General features: G+C 43.0%; 2 protein-coding genes across 2 annotated transcripts; one reads left to right on the forward strand and one right to left on the reverse strand.

The window, feature by feature from the left end:
- Positions 1 to 278: 278 nt before the first annotated feature.
- On the reverse strand, positions 279 to 17,420 carry abcd1 (ATP-binding cassette, sub-family D (ALD), member 1). Its single transcript, XM_048241452.1, has 10 exons — positions 15,536 to 17,420; positions 13,861 to 14,041; positions 12,698 to 12,840; positions 11,220 to 11,400; positions 9,560 to 9,654; positions 5,907 to 6,052; positions 3,921 to 4,066; positions 3,349 to 3,433; positions 2,832 to 2,957; positions 279 to 2,332 (listed from the first exon to the last, which is right to left on the reverse strand). The coding sequence occupies exons 1-10, from the start codon at positions 16,466 to 16,468 to the stop codon at positions 2,056 to 2,058; spliced, it is 2,313 nt and encodes a 770-aa protein (XP_048097409.1). The 5' UTR covers positions 16,469 to 17,420; the 3' UTR covers positions 279 to 2,055.
- Positions 17,421 to 18,053: 633 nt separating this feature from the next.
- On the forward strand, positions 18,054 to 19,059 carry LOC125293510. The gene is made up of 3 exons (XM_048241453.1): positions 18,054 to 18,497; positions 18,650 to 18,706; positions 18,800 to 19,059. The coding sequence occupies exons 1-3, from the start codon at positions 18,147 to 18,149 to the stop codon at positions 19,028 to 19,030; spliced, it is 639 nt and encodes a 212-aa protein (XP_048097410.1). The 5' UTR covers positions 18,054 to 18,146; the 3' UTR covers positions 19,031 to 19,059.
- Positions 19,060 to 19,407: the final 348 nt, after the last annotated feature.

Below are 19,407 nucleotides of genomic sequence, written 5' to 3' on the forward strand. Positions count from 1 at the left end.
GCTCAGGCGTTTGACACCTCTAACAATATCATGCAGTAGCCTAGGCCTATTCCTGAAAAAGCTACATCAATATTTTTATTCAATTTATAAACACTGCTGAAACTGATGACCAATGTGACACCTCTATCACAGCCTGCCTCGTAATGGCTTTGTATATTCCCTGTAACTTTACAACAAATACCTTCCAACACTATTATAAATGACCATGAGCAAAATGCATTCATGTGCAAAAATGAATAGCGTACACATAAAAAAATAATGAAACAAGGACACAGCCAATAAATCAGTTATAATTTTATTTACCTAATTAAAAATGGCACTGAGGAAATAATAATAATGTGCATAGAGTCTTTGTGGGGCAGGTTTCAGCAGCCTTCTGATTATGCTTGGACTGATGCTGCAGAGCGTTCTGATTTTTAGAAGGCCCCCCAAATACAATTGGCCAGTATTGCTTGGAACCAGTGGAGGCACGCTGACTGACCTGAAGATACATATAAATGATGTCTGGGCAAGAGTTCAAATAGAATTCTCTTCCATACTTGTGCAAATTCCTGAGGGGATATTACTCATCAGCCAAACCATCATCAACATATTCATTAGCATCTACTAAATAAGGAAATCTCTACATGTTAGGATTACTAGAACTAATAATACAAAATAATTGTGCAAGAACTGACTTTATAAAATCCTTTTGGATTAAAGTGATTGATTCAAACTACAATTAAACAGTTCAAATTAAAAATAAATGTTTTTCGGTCAAGACTAGGTCATCATACATACTACCATAAGAAATGTTTAATGAGATTTTTGTCCTATCCTCTGTGTGTCTCAAAGACATATGAGCATAAAATCTCAACAATAAAAACATTCATGAATCAGACAAATCCAATATACAGCACAGCAAAGAACAGCTTAGCTATGTGTAAACCATGCAAGTCATAAAATCAATTTCTGAGCTACAATTTTAAGATTTTGCTGTGGTCTTAAATTTCATCTACAGTTTAGTCAAACTGTTAGCCCTTAATATGAAGCCTTCATTGATTACAAACAAATACAATTTCAGTGAAAATAAATGAAATTATCTACTCAAAAGTACAGCAATAATTTCTAAAACTGAAAGGACCATTTAAAGTTAAAAAGTAACATTCAAAAGAATGAAAAAAAAAAATAAAAAAAAATAATCCCAATTGAACATTGTTCAACTCTAATCAGTGAACCGTGAACTCTTATCAGTTCAACTGAAATAACCGAAGAAGCAAAGTGATGCCAAAATAAAAAAAAAGTTGGCGAGGTCAATCAAAGATGTCATGAAAAACATGGCACAGGTCTACAAGTGGTTACGCCTCACCCAGCAGACAGTTTCGCAGTGTACAGCAAGCGGACACAATGGATAAAAAAAAATCCCAACACAAAAAATAATGGTGATATACAGTACTAGAGTCAGTAATGTGTGCAGCGTTTTCCCACTGGGGCTCAGCGGCGTTTGTACCACAGCCTCCCTGAAATTCAGTGGAGAATTCAGATAACAGGCAAGAGACAGCTTTCATGGGGGCTTTCATCATTCCACAGCACCTGGCAGAGTTGGCAGCTGTTTCTTCACTACCCCCTCCCAACACCAAACCCCCCCACCCCCCGTGCATAACCCAGGCAGGGGAATAAACTCTTGCTGACATTCATGCACAAGGGTGAGTGCCACCGACACTCCCCGGCTTGTTAAGGCCTCACCGTTCCACTCCTGATCCAACGCCATCTGCATTTCATACACTCACTTCCAGTATCAATTTATTTGTTCTCTTTCCCACCACCTCTCTTTCTCTCTCCCTCCCTCCCTGCCACTGTCGCACTCACACTCTCACACACACACACACACACACACACACACACACACACACACACACACACACACTCCAGCAGAAACAAACCCATTAAAACACTCGCACACCTGGCCTGGCATATGTATTCACCCCCTACCCTCCTCTCTCCTCTCTTGCAGACAGGCCACCACCATCATACCACAGTGGCATTTCCCTCTCTGTCTCCAAAGCCTCATCTCCTCTACTCCTCTCCCTTTTGTCCCAACAACGCCTCCTCAGTCTTCTCTTCTAGCCCCTCCCCGTCCCCTGGCCCCTCCCCCAGCGCGGGCAGGGCGCCGCTGTCCTCGCCCAGCATGCGGCACAGGTCCGCCAGCCGCTGCTGCATCTTGGGAATGCCCGAGAGCTGGGTCTCCAGCCGCAGTTTCTCGTCCTGCAGGGAGAGGCGCGTGGAGGCGTCCAGCTTCTCGAAGCGCCAGCCGCCCTCGCCGTCAAACTGCAGCAGGTGCGAGTGGTACTTCCTGTGAGAAGACGAGAGATGAGTGAGGCGTAACGAGGACGGAAGAGAGAGACATAAACAAAAAAAAGTGTGGTTGTCAGAAGGCGACAGCGGTGAGGCCATGAAACACAAACACAAAAGCCTGATGGCTTCTCAGAGTTTCCTGTGCTAACACTGGCTGGATAGATGCAGACACATCATCACGATCACATGGTCCCGGGGGGTAGGGGGAGGGGGAGCATCAACTAGCTGTTGGATCGGCTCATCTAAGGATGTGGTGCGATCTGCTGAGGTCTTTCATGTATACATCAAACATTTGCCTACATTACCCATACTCCTGCACACAAATGTTTGATGTTTACGAAAACAGTTTTTTTTCCCTTCTTTTTAGCCACGTTTACTAAGGCATTGTTTACAGCATTTCTGTATTTGATATGATATGCAAATACACATGGAACACAAACTCGGAAACAAAAGAATGGATCCATTTGAGCGGGTGTCTGAGAAGAGGTGAAACGCACCATAGGGAGGGCCGATGTGTGATTGAGAGAAGTGCAATCCCAGCATCCTTAGCAGCTTCGAATATTTTCCCCTCCACATCAATGCTAACAGCACTGGTGCATTCGTCCAACAGGGCATATTTAGGCCTGTCAAAGCAAAGGAGATAGAGAATGTGAATGAAAAGAAGAAAAACTAAGAAAAAAGTTTCAACAATAGCCTGAAGTAAAACTTGGGTGAATTGTGAAGATCACTGGTAAGCCTGCAGTAAACTGTACCCTACAAGTTTCCAGCAAGTGTTTGGCAGCAGGCTTTTGAAACTGGCAAACCAGCCAGCGGACTCCTGGAGCACTTTGATGGTGCTGAACTGCATTGCAGTGGATGATCATGGGTTGAACATCCACTGTCACACGCACTGATACTACAGAAGCTAACATTGTCCAGTGACTTTTATTCATACATGGCCAAGTCCATGATATATCTATGACAGTGACCTGGTTTGGAACTTGTGGTGGACATGTGAATAAGTATCCGACTTACTTGTGGTAGAACATCCGGGCCATTCCCATCCGCTGTTTCTCCCCTCCTGACAGCACGTCCTTCCAGTCACTCTCCACATCCCAACCTGGGCAAGAAAGCTTTTCAGTCACTCTCCGGAAAAACGGTCCTCTTACACACTTACTCAATCACTAAATACCAGTGCAATTACCCGATGACTAGGTACAACATCTCATACAAATCTACCTCTGTGCACAATGCTAAGAATAGAAGCGTCTGCTAATGAATAATGTAAAGCTAAATCTAAAGCTGAGGGCTACACATCAATGCTTCCATTCAAATTTCTGTCCCAGATTAATTTCATGCTTATATGATTTACATGTCAATCATTTCAGCAAATACTTTTCGGCAGCTCATAAATTCATATAATAATCTACCAAAGTGAGCCTAGTATATTCAGCGACCACAACTCTCTAATCTCATTACTTCCTGACTCTTTCCAAATGCTGCCGTTGACAGAAACAACCAGCACGGGTGGTGCCTGCAAATGTCAGACTTCCATCAACAGCCCCCATTTCAACTCCTGCTTCTGGGGCTGTGCCGGCTGCACTCACCTCCCTCCCTCTCCAGTATGTAGCGCAGGTTGACGATCCGGAGGATGTCCTCCAGCTGCTCGTCTGTGAAACCCTTCTCACTCATATCCTCCACTGTGTGGGGGTAGATCACCTGGTCACGGAGGGTGCCCACAGACATGTACGGCCTGCAGGGCAGAGACAGTGGGTTGAACCGAGTTAACCCTTAAAGGTGTAGGTTTTTGAACATTCTAAGTTCCGCAACAATTGAAGGTTCTAAAATTCTATGTTGAATTCAATGAACCCAGATATTCTTTAGAATGTTAATTTCCCAACATTCCCTTCACACCGGTGTGACGGTACTCCTGCAATGGGTGGACACAAGACCAGATGGGGTGTACTATGTGCAGTGGGGTCAGGCAAGGGAGCACAGAGAAGAGTTTTGAAAGTGAAAGACTTTCTCTGGAACTGTGCCACATTATAGTTTCATGTGAAATTATACAACAAATTCGCACTCTTGAATATTTGTGGGCCGTGAGTCGGCCTTAGGCAAACTGACTTTAAAATGTATTCTGAGCTGATATTCAGTGTTACATCCAGAAAATTTAATTCTGGTGCAAACGCGTGCGCACACGCACGCACACACACACGCACACACACACACACGCCCACACAAGCAGAGGTTTAATCATCTTATCTAACTGCCTTTGTTAGAAATATAGAAAGTCCGCTGCAGGGTTTGTGTGTTAGTGTGTGTGCGTATCTGTGTGTCTCTCTCTTTTTCTCTCATATCTTTGAAATGTAGAACACTGACTGAGGACTTGCACAGGTACCTGTGTGTGTGTGTGTGTGTGTGTGTGTGTGTGTGTGTGTGTGTGTGTGTGTGTGTGCGTGTGTATAGTGTGAGGCATCACATCTATTTGATGTGGAATATGCTGTGCCAAGATGACTTACGCATGTGTGTGTGTGTGAGAGAGAGAGAGACTGATTGAATGTGAGAAAGGGAGAGCAACTTGAGAGGGCAGTGCATTCAAATGTCAACACTGAAAATGTAGAAGATGAATGCTCGTATGAGAAAATATGCGTCTGTCTGTGGGCCACATGATTCACCAGTGGGTACTCACTAAAATGGTGCGGAGCCATTTTCTACACATAAAACAGAATTTATGGAATGATCCATGCCAGAGCATGCATACCTCTGCACACATGGTATCAAGTTGGCATACGCAGATTTGCAGAATTTGCAGCAACCAACAGAGAAGGAAGTAGGCTAATCAGTCAGGGTATCAATCATCACTGCTGTCAAGAATTCATGTGCACATGTGTAGATCTATAATGGCATACCTGAATTGTGAATGTAGGCATCATGCCAGTTGTATTGGAAGGGATAAACCAGTTAACTTCTAGGTATATTTAACACCACAAAGGCGATATAAAGATGGGTTTTGTGTTAATGTCAGGCTTTCCTAACATAAATCAGTGTAACTGACTACTGAAATACAGGCATCAGGAAGGAATGATCAGTTTAATAACAAATATACATTAAATCAATAACCAAATCTTTCAACACTCCACCATACAAACATTGTAGTGTAATAGCCTGACACAAATCGCAAAATGGAGAAGTGTGTGATCTCAGTAAGAATTCACTGTCAATAAATTAATATATCATTGGTTTTCTTTAGCATATTAGAGACTTTTAATATATACATAACCCACATGGCAGTTAAGGCCCCCAATAAACCCGTAGGATGCGCAACAAGAGAATTACAAGTTAAAGATATACATGCTAATCTGACCAATTTAAGGCATGTTCCGACCCAGAGATGATGGTGGGAGTGGACTTTAAGCGTGTTTATATGCACATATTTTTACGATGATTTGATTTGATTTATAAAGGGAATGGGCGCATGCCATAAATTATGGGATTGTGCACGCACATGGTCCTACAGCAAGTTGTATACAAATTTGGTTACATTAGGCCCTGCATGTGCGTGTGTGTGCTTGCGTGTGGGTGTGTGTTCTTACCTCTGTGGGATGTAGAACATGTGTTTGGGTGATGGCTTGTACAGGACTCCATTGTAAACAGGCCACAAGCCGCTAAGAATGCGGAAGAGGGAACTTTTACCACAGCCATTAGGTCCGGTAATCAGCAAATGCATCCCCTCATCCACCTGTGAACACACAATACACACACAAACCACATACACATACATACACACACACACACACACACACACACCTCAGTTTGGTTAGGTCAAACAGACAAGAACATTTCTAAAAGCAGAGACATGATTATGGTGCCCAAAACCAAAGTGAAAGTCAAGAGCATAGCCAGCTGGGTTACCAAATGTCATTCGACTGGTGTTAAGGGCATCAGTCTAATTGGGACACACTGACTTTTGGTAGAGACAAACTCTCAATTTTAAAAGGTGAGGTTTTACATGTCCACACACAAAGCCACAAACACACACACTAACAATCGGCGGTCTCAGGCTAGGCTTAACCTCCAGCTCAATCAGTCTGCGGTGAGCAAGGAGTTGATGGCAGCTCTCACGGTTCACCGAGCAAGAACAACCAGCAGGGGGAAAAAAAGATGAGGGATTAATGAGGTTTTAAATGAAACGCCTCTGTGCCCTTCAAGTACGTGCCAAGGCGTACAAAGAGCCCGATTCCCCTTAAAAAAAAAAAAAAAAAAAAAGGACACAGGGAATCACGAACAAGAGCAAAATCTTAACTACACTGAACAAAAAGGCCACAGCCACATGAGAAATAAGTTTAGAGAGGCCAGGGCCAGAAAGGGAGAGAAAAAAAAAAATAAAAAAAATCAGGAACCCATGTACACACAATCCGTCACCAAATCCCTGTTTGGACACGGCATGTGTTGGCACAGTGGCAGGACTCATATTAGTGATGGGCAAAGCCAGTGTGTCTGGATGATTGGGGCGATTTGGCTGCCTTGAGAGCAGTTGGCCCGGGAGCTGGTGGAGCGAGTGACAAGGCCAGGCAACTGGGGGTTTGTCTTGGCAGCACGGCCAGGATGCTCGGCTAAGGGAAGCTGTGGGAACAAAAGGTAGAAGAGACCTTGTCGTGGCATGACCCACGCCCCCCCATTCACCGTCACATGATACGCCATAAAAGATGGGGGCTGGGATGCCAGAGGGAGTGATCCTTTTTAGCTCCAGCACAACTGCACATATGCCACAGCCAGCGCCCATCCACACACAGCCAGAGCCAGGCCTCGGATAGCGCTCGCAACAGGCTGGTGGGAGGGCAGTGGGGAGAGTTAGGGAGAGAGAAACAGAGACCCACACACATAATCAACACATTGTTTCTGATGGGATGTGACTGGGGAGGTGAGGGGGTGGGGGTCCGGCCTCTGGACCCATGACCCGCTTCCCTTCTCAATAATCTGGTGGCCACATGAATTAACCATGAGGAGAGGGACCCAGATCCGGGACCAGGCGAGGGTCAAATAGTCGAACCGCTCCAGCAGGACTCTGCAGTGGCCTTGACACAATTACTGGTATTCCAAACATCTTGAGGGACAAAATGGGAGACGAGACATTTTCCTCTAGTACAACATTCTCTGTTTAAAATGCAGTGGGGTATTTGACTCACTATATTATAATCAGATTTGGCTCCAGCTACACTGTATTCATTGTACGTCCAGTCTTCAGTGAGAGCAGAAAGGTTCAGAGGGGAGCTAAAGGCCAATTAGCAATGACTGCAAACTACTGAGTGGTAATTACCTTTCTCCTAGGCTATTTATAAATACTTGTTTCCAGAGAATGGGCAGAATATCCTAATGAACCGAAATTGAAACCCATTTTAGTGGCAAAGTCTGCCAACAGAACAATTCTTTACAGAAAATATGAGTTTTGTTCCAGAACGCCATATCCTCCATTTTAATGTTTTTTTTTTTAGTTTTGTTTTTCAGGTAATATGAAACTGCAATTGAGTTACTGTTTTTTTATTTATCTTCACCAAATCAGAACACCACAATTGCAATTTTATTGATATTACCAGAAATACACAATATTTCTGGTAATATCAATAAAATTGCAATTGTGGTGTTCTGAATATGAAAATGACTTTATTCCTAAAATCAGGATATTGTGTTTTGGAACCAAACTCTTCATATATTACTATAAAAGTAAAGTAGTGAGTGGGATTAGTAGGAACATGCATTCCTCTACACATGCTCACAAGGTGGCGTTTGCATAACATTTGCAGACTGGCAACACAACAGGAACTGACAGTGATAGAAGTCATAAATCAATCACTACTGCGGAAAGGAATTCTAATGCACAATTTGCATTAGGCCTGTTTCTACCTTTACTGGACTGTCAACACAGCCATTATGCTAGTTGCATGGGAAGAGATCAAATAACTTTGACGTATGTTCAACAGTACTGAGGCCAAAGTCTGACAACAGCACTCTTTTTCACAGAACATGTTAAAGGAAAGTAGTGGGTGGGATTTAACAGACGTTTCGATCCTAAGTGACTGGGACTGTTTTGCAACATTCAGGGCAAAATTACACAATGCTGCAAAAACAATCAGTTTAGCTTGTCCTTAGAAGCCCCTGATATATATATATATATATATATATATATATATATATATATACTGAAAGACACAGACACCCTGTTTTCACAGCGTAATCACAACAAAAGTAAAGAGCACACAAAACTAGGTCATCTCCAGGAAGGCAATCAGCTGAGATAATAAAGTTCAGCTTAGGACAAAAAATGGTGGGTGAATGGTGTAAAATGATAGTGACTGCAAGATCTCAGTACAGACTGGCAAAGACAAGGCAGAGAAGGCAACAGTTAATGATCTGCTTGCACCTTTAATTTTGCTTCTATGTGGTTGATTTGTGGCCACACTGTGCTATTGTCCATCTCTGAAGCAGCTTGTTTTGCATGTTCAAACATGACTGGATTTTAAAATCTTTTGGGTATGACAAAGGGACTTACCAATCAAATGTCCAAAATGCTCACAGATTTAGAGACTGTCTAGTCTAGTAATGTCAATTTGGAAGACAACAATTTTCCCAACCGAGCACACCTCAAAGGAAAATATATTACATGCTCACAAATCCTGACAAGGCAGGTATGCCATTTTGAGAACTAACATTCCAGTAGTTGATATGCAACATGACATACATAGTCTTCCTCCTACGGCATCCCTAACTCCCTTGTTAAGTTCTGCACAGTTTGTCGCATCACGTTTATCTATGCAGCATTGGTGTAAAATATTCACAGAAACCTTGATTCAAAATTAACATCATGCTGGGCATGGGGAACTCATAATCCATTATTACAGGCAGCAATCCAGGATTGACAGATTTATCAATTTACTTTGCAGACATTTATTAATTTTGGAAAGTGACAGCACAAAGAACAATTGGCCTATCACATTTTGCCTGAAGTTTAATCAAATCAAAACCTGAGGCCTGAACATGACATTTTTCTGTCCGATTTTTTATCTTCAGTCCTTACTCCTTTTGGCTAAATTAACATCCAGAGATGGTTTCATCATTCGTAGTCAAATGAGGAAATGGTAAACTTTACAAGAATTTGAGATTTTGCAGCAGTGCAGTGCATGAACCCTCTGCTTGCTGACGTGGTTTGGAATGAAAGCCCCAGGGATGATGGAGAGGCAGGAGACCTTACCTGGATGTTGAGGGAGGATACGACTACATCTCCAGTGGGAGTGATGATGGGCAGGTTCTCACATCTGATATTATGTTCCACATCAATCACCTGACCTGTGTGTGTGCACATACACACAGACGGAAATCATTCATATCAATGTCATTAAGGTACTTGTCTTGTCTTGTCTTTCAGGATCAAAATCAAGTAAATTATAACAAAATTGGCACTTAATGCACATGATATACAGAGCCTATAAAATGTATTCACCCCCCCCCCCTTAGATATTTCCCCTTTTACTGCTTTAATAAGTGGAATCTTACACAATTCCCCTCTTTAATGTCAAAGTGAAAGCAGATTCATACAAAGTAAGTGTTACTTAATTAAAAATATATACCGGTGATGTAAAATAAGCGATTGCATAAATATTCACCCCCTTCAAGTCAGCATTTAGTAAATGCACCTTTGGCCATTATAAAAGCATGGACTCTGCGTGAATAGGTCTCAATTAGGCTTGCACATCTGCATACTGCAATTTCACTCCATTTTTCTTTGCAAAACTGCTCAAGCTGTCAGGTTGGAAGAGGATCGGGTGTGAACAGCCCTTTTCGAGTTCAGCCACAGATTTTCTATAAGATTGAAATCTGGGCTTTGACCTGGCCACTCCAGAACATTCACCTTGTTGAAACCATAATTTCTGTGTAGTTTTCGCTGTATGCTTTGGCTCATTGTCTTGCTGGAAAGTACATTACACAAAGTACTCAGGCAATAGTTGTTGTATGCAGAGTTTCCGCCATCTCAGCTGCTGAAGCTTTTAACTCCTTCAGAGTTGTCATGGGTGCCTTGGTGGCCTCCCCCACCAGTATTCATCTTGATGGGTCACTCAGTTTGTGGTGACGGCCTGCTCTAGGCTCGGATTTACACTTGTCATATTCTCTACATTCTTTAATGATGGAACCAGTGACTATGTTCAGTGACTATTTTTTTTTTTGTATCCATCCCCCCATGTATGCTTTTCAATAACATTTTCTCTGAGTTGTTTAGTGTTCTTTTGTCTTCATGGTGGAATTGTAGCCAAGAATACCAATTGACCAGTGACTGGACCTTCCAGACACAGGTGTCTTTATATTACTATACTATATATTCACTGCACTCAGGCAATCTCCATTTCACTAACTGTGAGACTACTAGCACTAATTGGGTGGACTGTTGTTGATTTACATCAGTCACTTTAAGGGGGGTGAATATTTATGCAATCGCTTATTTTGCATTATATTTTTAAATACATTTTTAAACATTACTTTGTAAAAATCTGCTTTTACTTTGACATTAAAGAGGGGATTATTTTTTTTAAATAAATGATAGTAAAAAAAGGCCAAGTTAAATTGATTCCATTTATAAAAACAGTAAAAGGGAAAAATATCCAAGGGGGGTGAATACATTTTATAGGCACTCTATGTCGTGCTGCACAGATGCACAATACTACCCACTATGCACCAATATGCCAGCAGCCTACTTGTGGCCATGCTGACTCATGTCATCAGTTGATCTCAGTTTTGTCAGATGTGGTCTGTTTGAAATGAAAAGCTCTAGCCAATCCTTCACTTGAGACTGCCTCATTCCTGCAGTGAATTTGTGTGACCGAGGGTATGACTCATTTCCTTCATCATTTCCTGTTTACCTCTGACTTCCAGCGGTCCTTCCACCCTCATGCCGTGCTTTACTGCCCCCTGCAGCTTGCCCTCGGAGGCCTGGGGCTCCTCCTCACTGCTGGCAGATCGCCGGTACACTCCTGCCTGCACATCCTCGAACACGGTGAACATCTCGTGAACACGTGCCGTGTAGCCCGCCAGCTCTGTGACCTGCGGGAGTCAGAGGGCAGAGGTCAGACGAGTGGTGCTCCTTTTACGAAACAAATGAGAGAGTCTCAGGAACATTCTAGCTGCAGCTAGAAAAGAAATGACATTCTCAAAATACCTTTAAGGTACCGGTACATGGGGCAAATTTTTGAGACATGTTGATGATTAAACATTTTTTGCCCGACAATATCAATGGGAAGATGCTCAAACAAGTCAAAAGAATTACCCAGTAACAGTTCAAACCATCTTACGTCAGCTTTACAGTATCTAAATGCTACCAATGGACAACAAAAACAATTGCACTATTCCATGTAAATTAAAATTGCTTTTTCATCCCCCATTTTTTCCCCATTGGGACAATCCAATATGATGGACAAATCCCAAATCTTGGCATTGTTTATCAAATTACAGACACAGTGGTAGTGGTGGTGGTGATGTGGTGTAGACATATATGTACCAAGAACAATTCATAAGGATTAGCGTCAAATAATATTTTCTGAAACTGGAAATATCCACGGCTCAAAAAGTAAAGTGTAAAAAAACTAAACAAAAAAAAATCAGGCAAAACATATCCCTATAGATGGCTCCATTCCATGTCAAGCCAATCCATGTTTGATTTGCTGTGGAATGGAGCCATTTTTACAGTCTAGTTTCTCCCAGATAAATAAACTCTGACCCAGTGGACTGATTAGACATCTATAGAATACCTTTGGTACCTCCAACATAGTGCCTATAAATGGTCGTAAAGGTCATCCACTTTTGAGTTAACAATTAATACGCCTGCATTCTTATAAGCATTGACAGAGTTGGAGTTATACAGATAATATGCTCTTTAGAAGTATTAATGTCGAAATATCCATTTCAACTACTTCTACCAGCAACACAAAGGTTGCATCTATAATTCCGCAATTAATATTAATGCTTAACAACACATGGGAGGAGAGGCATGGGAACCTTGACTATAAATCCTTCCAATGAATTCAACACGGTTTTATTTAAACAACACCATTAAAAAAAAAAAGTAACAAGAGAGTGAGGCCTAAATCCCTCCGAGTGCAAGCCCTTGGCAACAGTGGCAAGGGAAGTCTCTTTTAACGGGAGGAAACCTTGAGGAGAACCCCACATGGAACAGAGGAGGGTCTATTGCCTGAGGCATCCCTAGCGGAGGGCTACGGTGGGGAGAGTGTTACGAGTCTCAGAATGGGGGAAGAGGAAGAGAGAGTGATAACAGGTGGAGAGGTGGAAAGACCATGAAGAAAGAGCCACCCTCTTTTCTTCCCTTCAGAGAGGCCTCACTCACCTCTTTGTAGGAGCTCATGATCCTCTCCACAGCGTCAGCTGCGGCGTTCAGAAGGTTCCGGGCCGTAGTGAAGGCCTCCGTGCGGTCGCTCACCAGGTCCTCCTCCTTCATCACCATAGCAGCCTGCTTCACATCTTCTGAATCTGACGAAGCGTTAACATACAATCAACCCCCTCTGCACAGATAGTTAGGTGCTGCGACTTCAAGAAGAGATCGGCCCTGTGCTTTTCCAAGGTAGTTAGTGAGCTTATTACATCACAGCTAGACTACACCAAAGTGTTTGCCACCGCAAGGTTCAGTAGGATAATTTCAGTATGAGGTGTAGCCTAGAAATTTAGCAATTTACAGCCATTAAGCAAGAGTGTGGTAGACCAACAACAATAGGAAATGAAGTAGTGTATAGTATTGCCTTGTAACTTTGTATTTATTGAGAGAATGGTAAACGTACAACTGTAAAAACTGATCCAAAAAACCTGTAGGCCTAATCATTTTGCTTCTGACTGCTGGGAATTTCTATACTCAGTAAAAAATACAAACCTGGAGCATGGTGTACACAGCATGAGTGGGAAAGGACAAATATCTAGTGGGACTAGGTGGGGCTGGTCTAACATTACTAACACCGGTAAACGTAACATATCCTTTGTCAACATTGACAGAGCCAACCAGGCAACCAGGTGGTAGTGTGATTCATTATACTGTACAGTATTTTCACATAATATCGAAACCTGAGATTTCCTTCTACTGTAGATATGACTAGGTGCAGAAGGCTTTTGTACTTGCCTACCACCCCCACAAAACACAAAAAAACCATCACTCCGGAAACCAACTGCCAAAGGCCACTACATGTACTATAGTGTTAAGATATTCAGTGGGAGAGGGCCCTTAAAATCAGTTCTTAATAGCAAGCCTCAATTCTAGCGATGATCCAGTAACATTACATTGAAATCGGAATTTAAAGAAGAGATGACAACGACAACAACAACAACAACACTTGTCATTAAACCACGTACTTGAAATACCCCCCAGGCCATCAGGAAGATGGTCATATATCTGGGGCTACAGCAGTGTGCATAATCTCTGGACGTTAGTATACATCATAAGATCATCACAACACGACACTCACACACACACACAGAGCTCGTCATTCTGATTGGGCTCCCTACCATGCTTGGAGTAGCCTGTGGCCGTGATGATGGGCACGGCCACCATGGTCAGCCCTGCGGAGCTCCACACGTACTTCATGAGGAACTGCTCCAGCATGACGTACCACAGGCGCTTGAACAGGATGAGGTTGATCTGGGAGGACAAGGCCTTGTAGCTGCGCTGAAGCTGGGACATCTCCACCTACAACACACAGCAGGTCCATGATATGATATGATATGAATGATGTATGATATAACGTAAGAGATGACACAGACACACACACACACACAATAGGGCCAAAAACAGGAAGCATTATGTTTTCTCTGGAGCCACGTAGGACCTCAACATAAGACATTAACGGAGAAAACCAAGAGGAAGCTAGAGGTATTTACTTCTACATGATGTCACTCTTCAGAGTCTGGATGAGGCTTCACTGAAGCATCTCTTTACCATATCTACTGATGGGAGCTGACAGTTGAGGCCAAGTTCTTGGTTCACTACCTGTGCCATGCAATAGATTCAGGCTGTAAAGGCAAACTTGAGAGAAAAGGACTATCTGAATTTAGTAACCCATCTTAGGCTGTGAATGTGTTCCGAATGAACAACTAGCCCTGAAATGTTTGCTAAAGCACTATACCCACATGACTCACCCACTACTGAGAATGATGTCCGAAATAGCTGCATGTGAAGCATGTATAACCCCTTAAATAATCAGCTAATGTTTGGGTAAACGATATGACAACCCAATATGGAGGTCTTAAGCCAGCTAGGTTAGCTTTCAGATTAAAGAACTGGGCCAGCTAATCAGTGAATTCCAGCATGTTCCGATTCTCTTTGTTCCCAAGCAGCACATGACCACAGTGAGAAAGTTGTACCACCTGACCGGCTGCTGGAAACTTTCCCCACCACACTGGGCCCTTTGTGCTGCCAGAGGGCGCTACACGTTCAAAGAAGTACAAAGGATCGATGGGCCTCTCCCCTGAGACGACAGAAAATAGGCCAAAAAAAGAAGTTCCTTCTCTGAGAAAAGTGCATTTCCTCTCACTCCTCACACAGACACGATAGCTGCACACGGATGACTGAGTAAGACCTCGGCCTTGTCCACTTTACTACTTTACCAGAGTCAGCAGCTAAAATGATTAACTGTTTTCAAAGAACAGTTAAAGAAAATATAATTCCATAATTCGACTAAAGGAAATCACTGACATATACAACAGTTTGTGCTTCCTTCTAATACATAGACCTACTACATGCTGTGTGTGTATGTATTAATACAGTGTGTCCAGAGCAAACACAGAAAACCACAGAAAAAGAGTGTCATAGACACAGATCACTGTCAGCATTTAAAATTCTGCTTCTGACCTAAGGAACAACTACACCATGCTTCGAATCTCTCTATACTCAAATGCCCAGCATTCTAGACAGGATTAGCTTAAGAAGGTGCACTTTCTTTGGAGGGAGAGACCAAAAGTACGTTATTACTCTGTGTCCTCAAAACAAGGTTCAACACACTGCTATAAGCAGCTTTGTATCAGGCTACAGTCCCCAGCAGCCCTCAAAGGCCTTTTTGAGTTATGAGGCATGAAAGTATGAGCTGAATTGCACTAAAATGCAGAAAATAGCCTATTACTCTGTATCTTACACCTCAAAAGAAAGTTTTAAAAAGAAAAATGCTAAGAATTCTGTTTCTTTTACCTTGTGTCCCCCATAGAAGGCAATCTCCTCTGAATTGGCGATAATGCGCGAGTGCATGTAGCGCAGGTCTCCTTTCCTCCTGGCCTCCTCAGCCACCAGCTTCCCGAAGCTCGGGGAGAACGCCCGCAGCACCAACCCTGTGAGGCCCACTGCGACACCCGCTATGGCCGCCGGCCAGTTGGTGTTGGCACCTTTGGATTCAGCTGCCTTGATCAGGGTGTAACAGGTGACCACCACATCCAGGATGGGTTTGGTCAGGTTGGAGTAGAGGTGGGAGACGGAGGCAGCGAACATCACCACGTCCTCGGTCAGGGACTGGTCTGGGTTGGCCAGCCGGCCGTCCAGGTTGCTGACGCGGTAGTAGGTCTGATTGCTGAAGTAGAGCTGGTAGGCGTGGGAGACCAGCCGCGTGCGGAAGGCCAGGGTCAGCTGACCCTCCAGGTAGCGGATCACGCTGTTCACAAAGGTGGCGGGGATGGCGATCAGGAGCCACTTGGTCAGCTCCCACGCAAACGCCTGCGGATCCTTCTTCACAATGGTCTTGACAATGCGGCCGTCCAGGCTGGCCACATAGATGGAGAGGAATGTGCGTGACATGAGGGCTACAGAGTGGAAGCCAAGCAAGGCCAGCTCTTTACAGAAGAGTCGGGGGAAGAGGATGCGCAACAGGTGACCCAGCCTCGCCAGGAACTCACGGTTGACAGCCGGGGAGCGGCTTCTCCTCTTCTCCTTGTCTGACAGGCCCCGGGGCTCCCCGTTTGTGTCAAGCGATAGGGGCCCCGAGGACTGTTTACTAGTCTTGCCTGTGAACTTGGCATAAATGTGTGGGTAGAGTTTTTTGATGCCATAGGCAGCAACCAGAAGCAAAGCTGCTTTACGGACTGCTGAGGCTTTTCTAAGATGTGCAGGAAGTTTTAAGTAAGAGGCCAGCATTTTCTTTGGTTAAACTAAACCAATAGTGTTGAACTAGATGTTGAATGGACAGGCAATGTCTTATTAAAAAAAACGCTACTTATCTGTTAAGTATTTAAAAACGTGCTAAAAATTAGAACAGGTATAGGATGTAGAAATAGGAAGTATGTTTCGTGTGTGTACAAGACTGTGTTACAGGCACTTATTCTCAGTTCAACATGTAGGCTAACGTTTGATAGCTTAATCCTGGTTCATAACGTTGACTATTCACAAGTCAGCATACTATCTCAAGACAACACATCAGCTACCTGAACATATCTGGGGAGATGCGAGTTGCGCATGACTTACCGTTAAAATAACTTTAGATAACGAACGAGGATTGATTGAACTTGGAAGTACATGCGAACACATTTAGATCACTCAAGGTTCCCGTCAGTGTTAACCTTAGTTGACGTTACCTGGCTACTCATGTTAGCAAACGATATTAGTAAACGTTAGCTGGCTAACGACAACATTATATCCACGTAGCATGCAAGCAAGTTGTACTTTTAGACCTTAAAAGTAGTTCCCAGCTAGCCAACTGGCTAGGTAGAAGAATCGATAAGAAAAAATAAGATTATGTTTAAATGTAGGTTAGCTGATAAGTGTGTCAATCAGCTGCGCTATCTAGCAACTTGCTATTACCACATTGGCTAAGAACTTTTTCTCTCCTCCACTCCACTTCCACTCGAGTGACCTTCTGAAAATTCGTCTTCCTTCACAGTTAAAAGCATTGTCACAGCAATACTATATGTTGGTATTTTTCATCTAGATCTGTACACCCACTCTCACAAATGATAGATCCAATTAAAGCATATCATGACCCCCGGCGATCAAAGCATTTAACTCCATAACGTTACGTTTGTTTGTTTTTTCCGCTATGGGAGTCCAGTGAAGTCCTTAAATCTGGGCGGACCCTGCTGAAATGACGAAGAAGGGCGGAGACTCCGAGGCTCAAACCAGAGCACAAACTGAGTCAACTCCTATCTTTTATTGTCTATGGTCAACTCACTGTCTTCGAGAGGGTCAGGATCAGAGCCATATCTACCGCTCTGGTCAGGATGACAGGCAAAACATAGGATTGGTCAGTTCACTGAGATTGTATCAACATGAATGCTACACATGGGTTGTTTGGTTGGATTCATTTTTTAGCCATGGCCTAGCCTATTAAACTAGACAATTATAGGCTAGAAACAAGTCGAACAAGTCGAACAAGCTTAAAGGGCTGCAGTAAAATAGGCTATCTAAACACGGATGTGTCAGATTAGACCCACACCAAAAATATAGCTCTAGCTTTTATCAGGAAAAAAGCACATTGAGTCCAGAGAGAATGTAAATCAATGTGTTAATCATTGGTTCTAGCCAGAGCCCTCTCTCTAGGGCTCTGGTTTTAGCTAATTTAACCAGGAGTCTCTTATTCTGTCACAACAGCCTATTGTCAAAGAGTATAGAGTGCAGTAGTAGTAGGCCTAGTATCATTCAAAGTAACCATGGAAAAGGTCTTAAACATTCCAAATTAATTAATTTTGTCTACAGTAGAGTTTAAGCTGCTTTGCATTGCTTTTTCTTTGATCATTTTATATCATTAGATTAATTGCAGACAGATTGAGATTTATGGTAATAACTGAGATTTATAATAATAGGCTATTCTTTTATTATTATGGGTCAAGCACAAAGTGATCCAACAGTTTCCACAAACCCTACAAATACAGCCAAGACTGAACGTGAGGGTGGAAGAGGAAAGAAGAAGTCCAGTGTGGCCCAGCGGTTTCTGGGCCTGGTGTCTCTGTTATCTTCCATAAGAAGCAAAAAGAACCGTGTTCATCCATTCACTTCATCTCAGGACACCTTGAGTGGTGATGGAAGCATTGGCAATGGACCTTCTGGTGTGAGTGAGAAGAGCCTGTCCACTTGTCAACCAAATGGTCTTTTCGAACCAACCCTGAACTACTGGTCCCAGACCCCTTGCTTGTCGACTGAGATGGACTTGAATGGATCTGTGTTGACGAATGTAAGCTGGTGGTCCGTGCCTGAACACTCTCTGAACTGAATCTCTTACTTACTACACAGAACACACATTACCATTACCTCCACTTTAGATCACTTCCATATATTCTTTTGTGTCTTCTCACCACTTTCCCTATTTTTCACTCACCTTTGCAGATCAACTCCGTGGACAGTTACAGAGCAAACACAACGTCCCCGGCCTTCCTGACGCAGATTTCTGACATTATAGCATATATATTAAAAGTGATGAAGGTCAGTGGGCACCCCTGTGGCTTCCCCATCACTCTTTTGGTTCCTTCACTACAGCCTCCCCAGAACATGGATCTTTCTGGAATGTGTTGGCTGAACGCAAACATGTCGCCGACCCTGAATGCCGAACAGGACCTCACGAAAGGTTTCAGAAAGCCCACTAACAACATTCACTACACTGACGAAGAGGATGATATCTCTTATATTGAGGATGTAATTGAACCCATTTTTGAAGCAAACAAACTACTGAATGATATGTATGAAGATGGATCGTTGAACAATTCTTAAATCTTGTAGTAAAATTATTTAGCCTACTACATTATTTGTCATCCCTGTATTCTGTTATAGTTAAGTGGTCTTTTCCCTGCACCTCTATACTAGCCTGGGTTCACCAGACTCACTCCCTTTGTGAAGCACCTCAGTGAGATAAGAATGAACAGATATGTGGTGGGTGGGGCCAGGCTGTATCCTTGCAGATGGTTCTTTATTCCACACATGTGCAGTGGTTTTCCTCATTTTTTTTAGTATATTTATATTATATAAATATATTATTTATATATATAAGTATATTTTTTGGGGCTTTTTGTGCCTTTAATTTGATAGGACAGTGGAGATTGACAGGAAGCGAGTGGGAGAGAGTCGGGGTGGGATCCGGAAAGGACCAC

This window comes from Alosa alosa, chromosome 4 (assembly GCF_017589495.1).
Source record: "Alosa alosa isolate M-15738 ecotype Scorff River chromosome 4, AALO_Geno_1.1, whole genome shotgun sequence".
In the NCBI taxonomy this organism is placed as follows: domain Eukaryota; kingdom Metazoa; phylum Chordata; class Actinopteri; order Clupeiformes; family Clupeidae; genus Alosa; species Alosa alosa.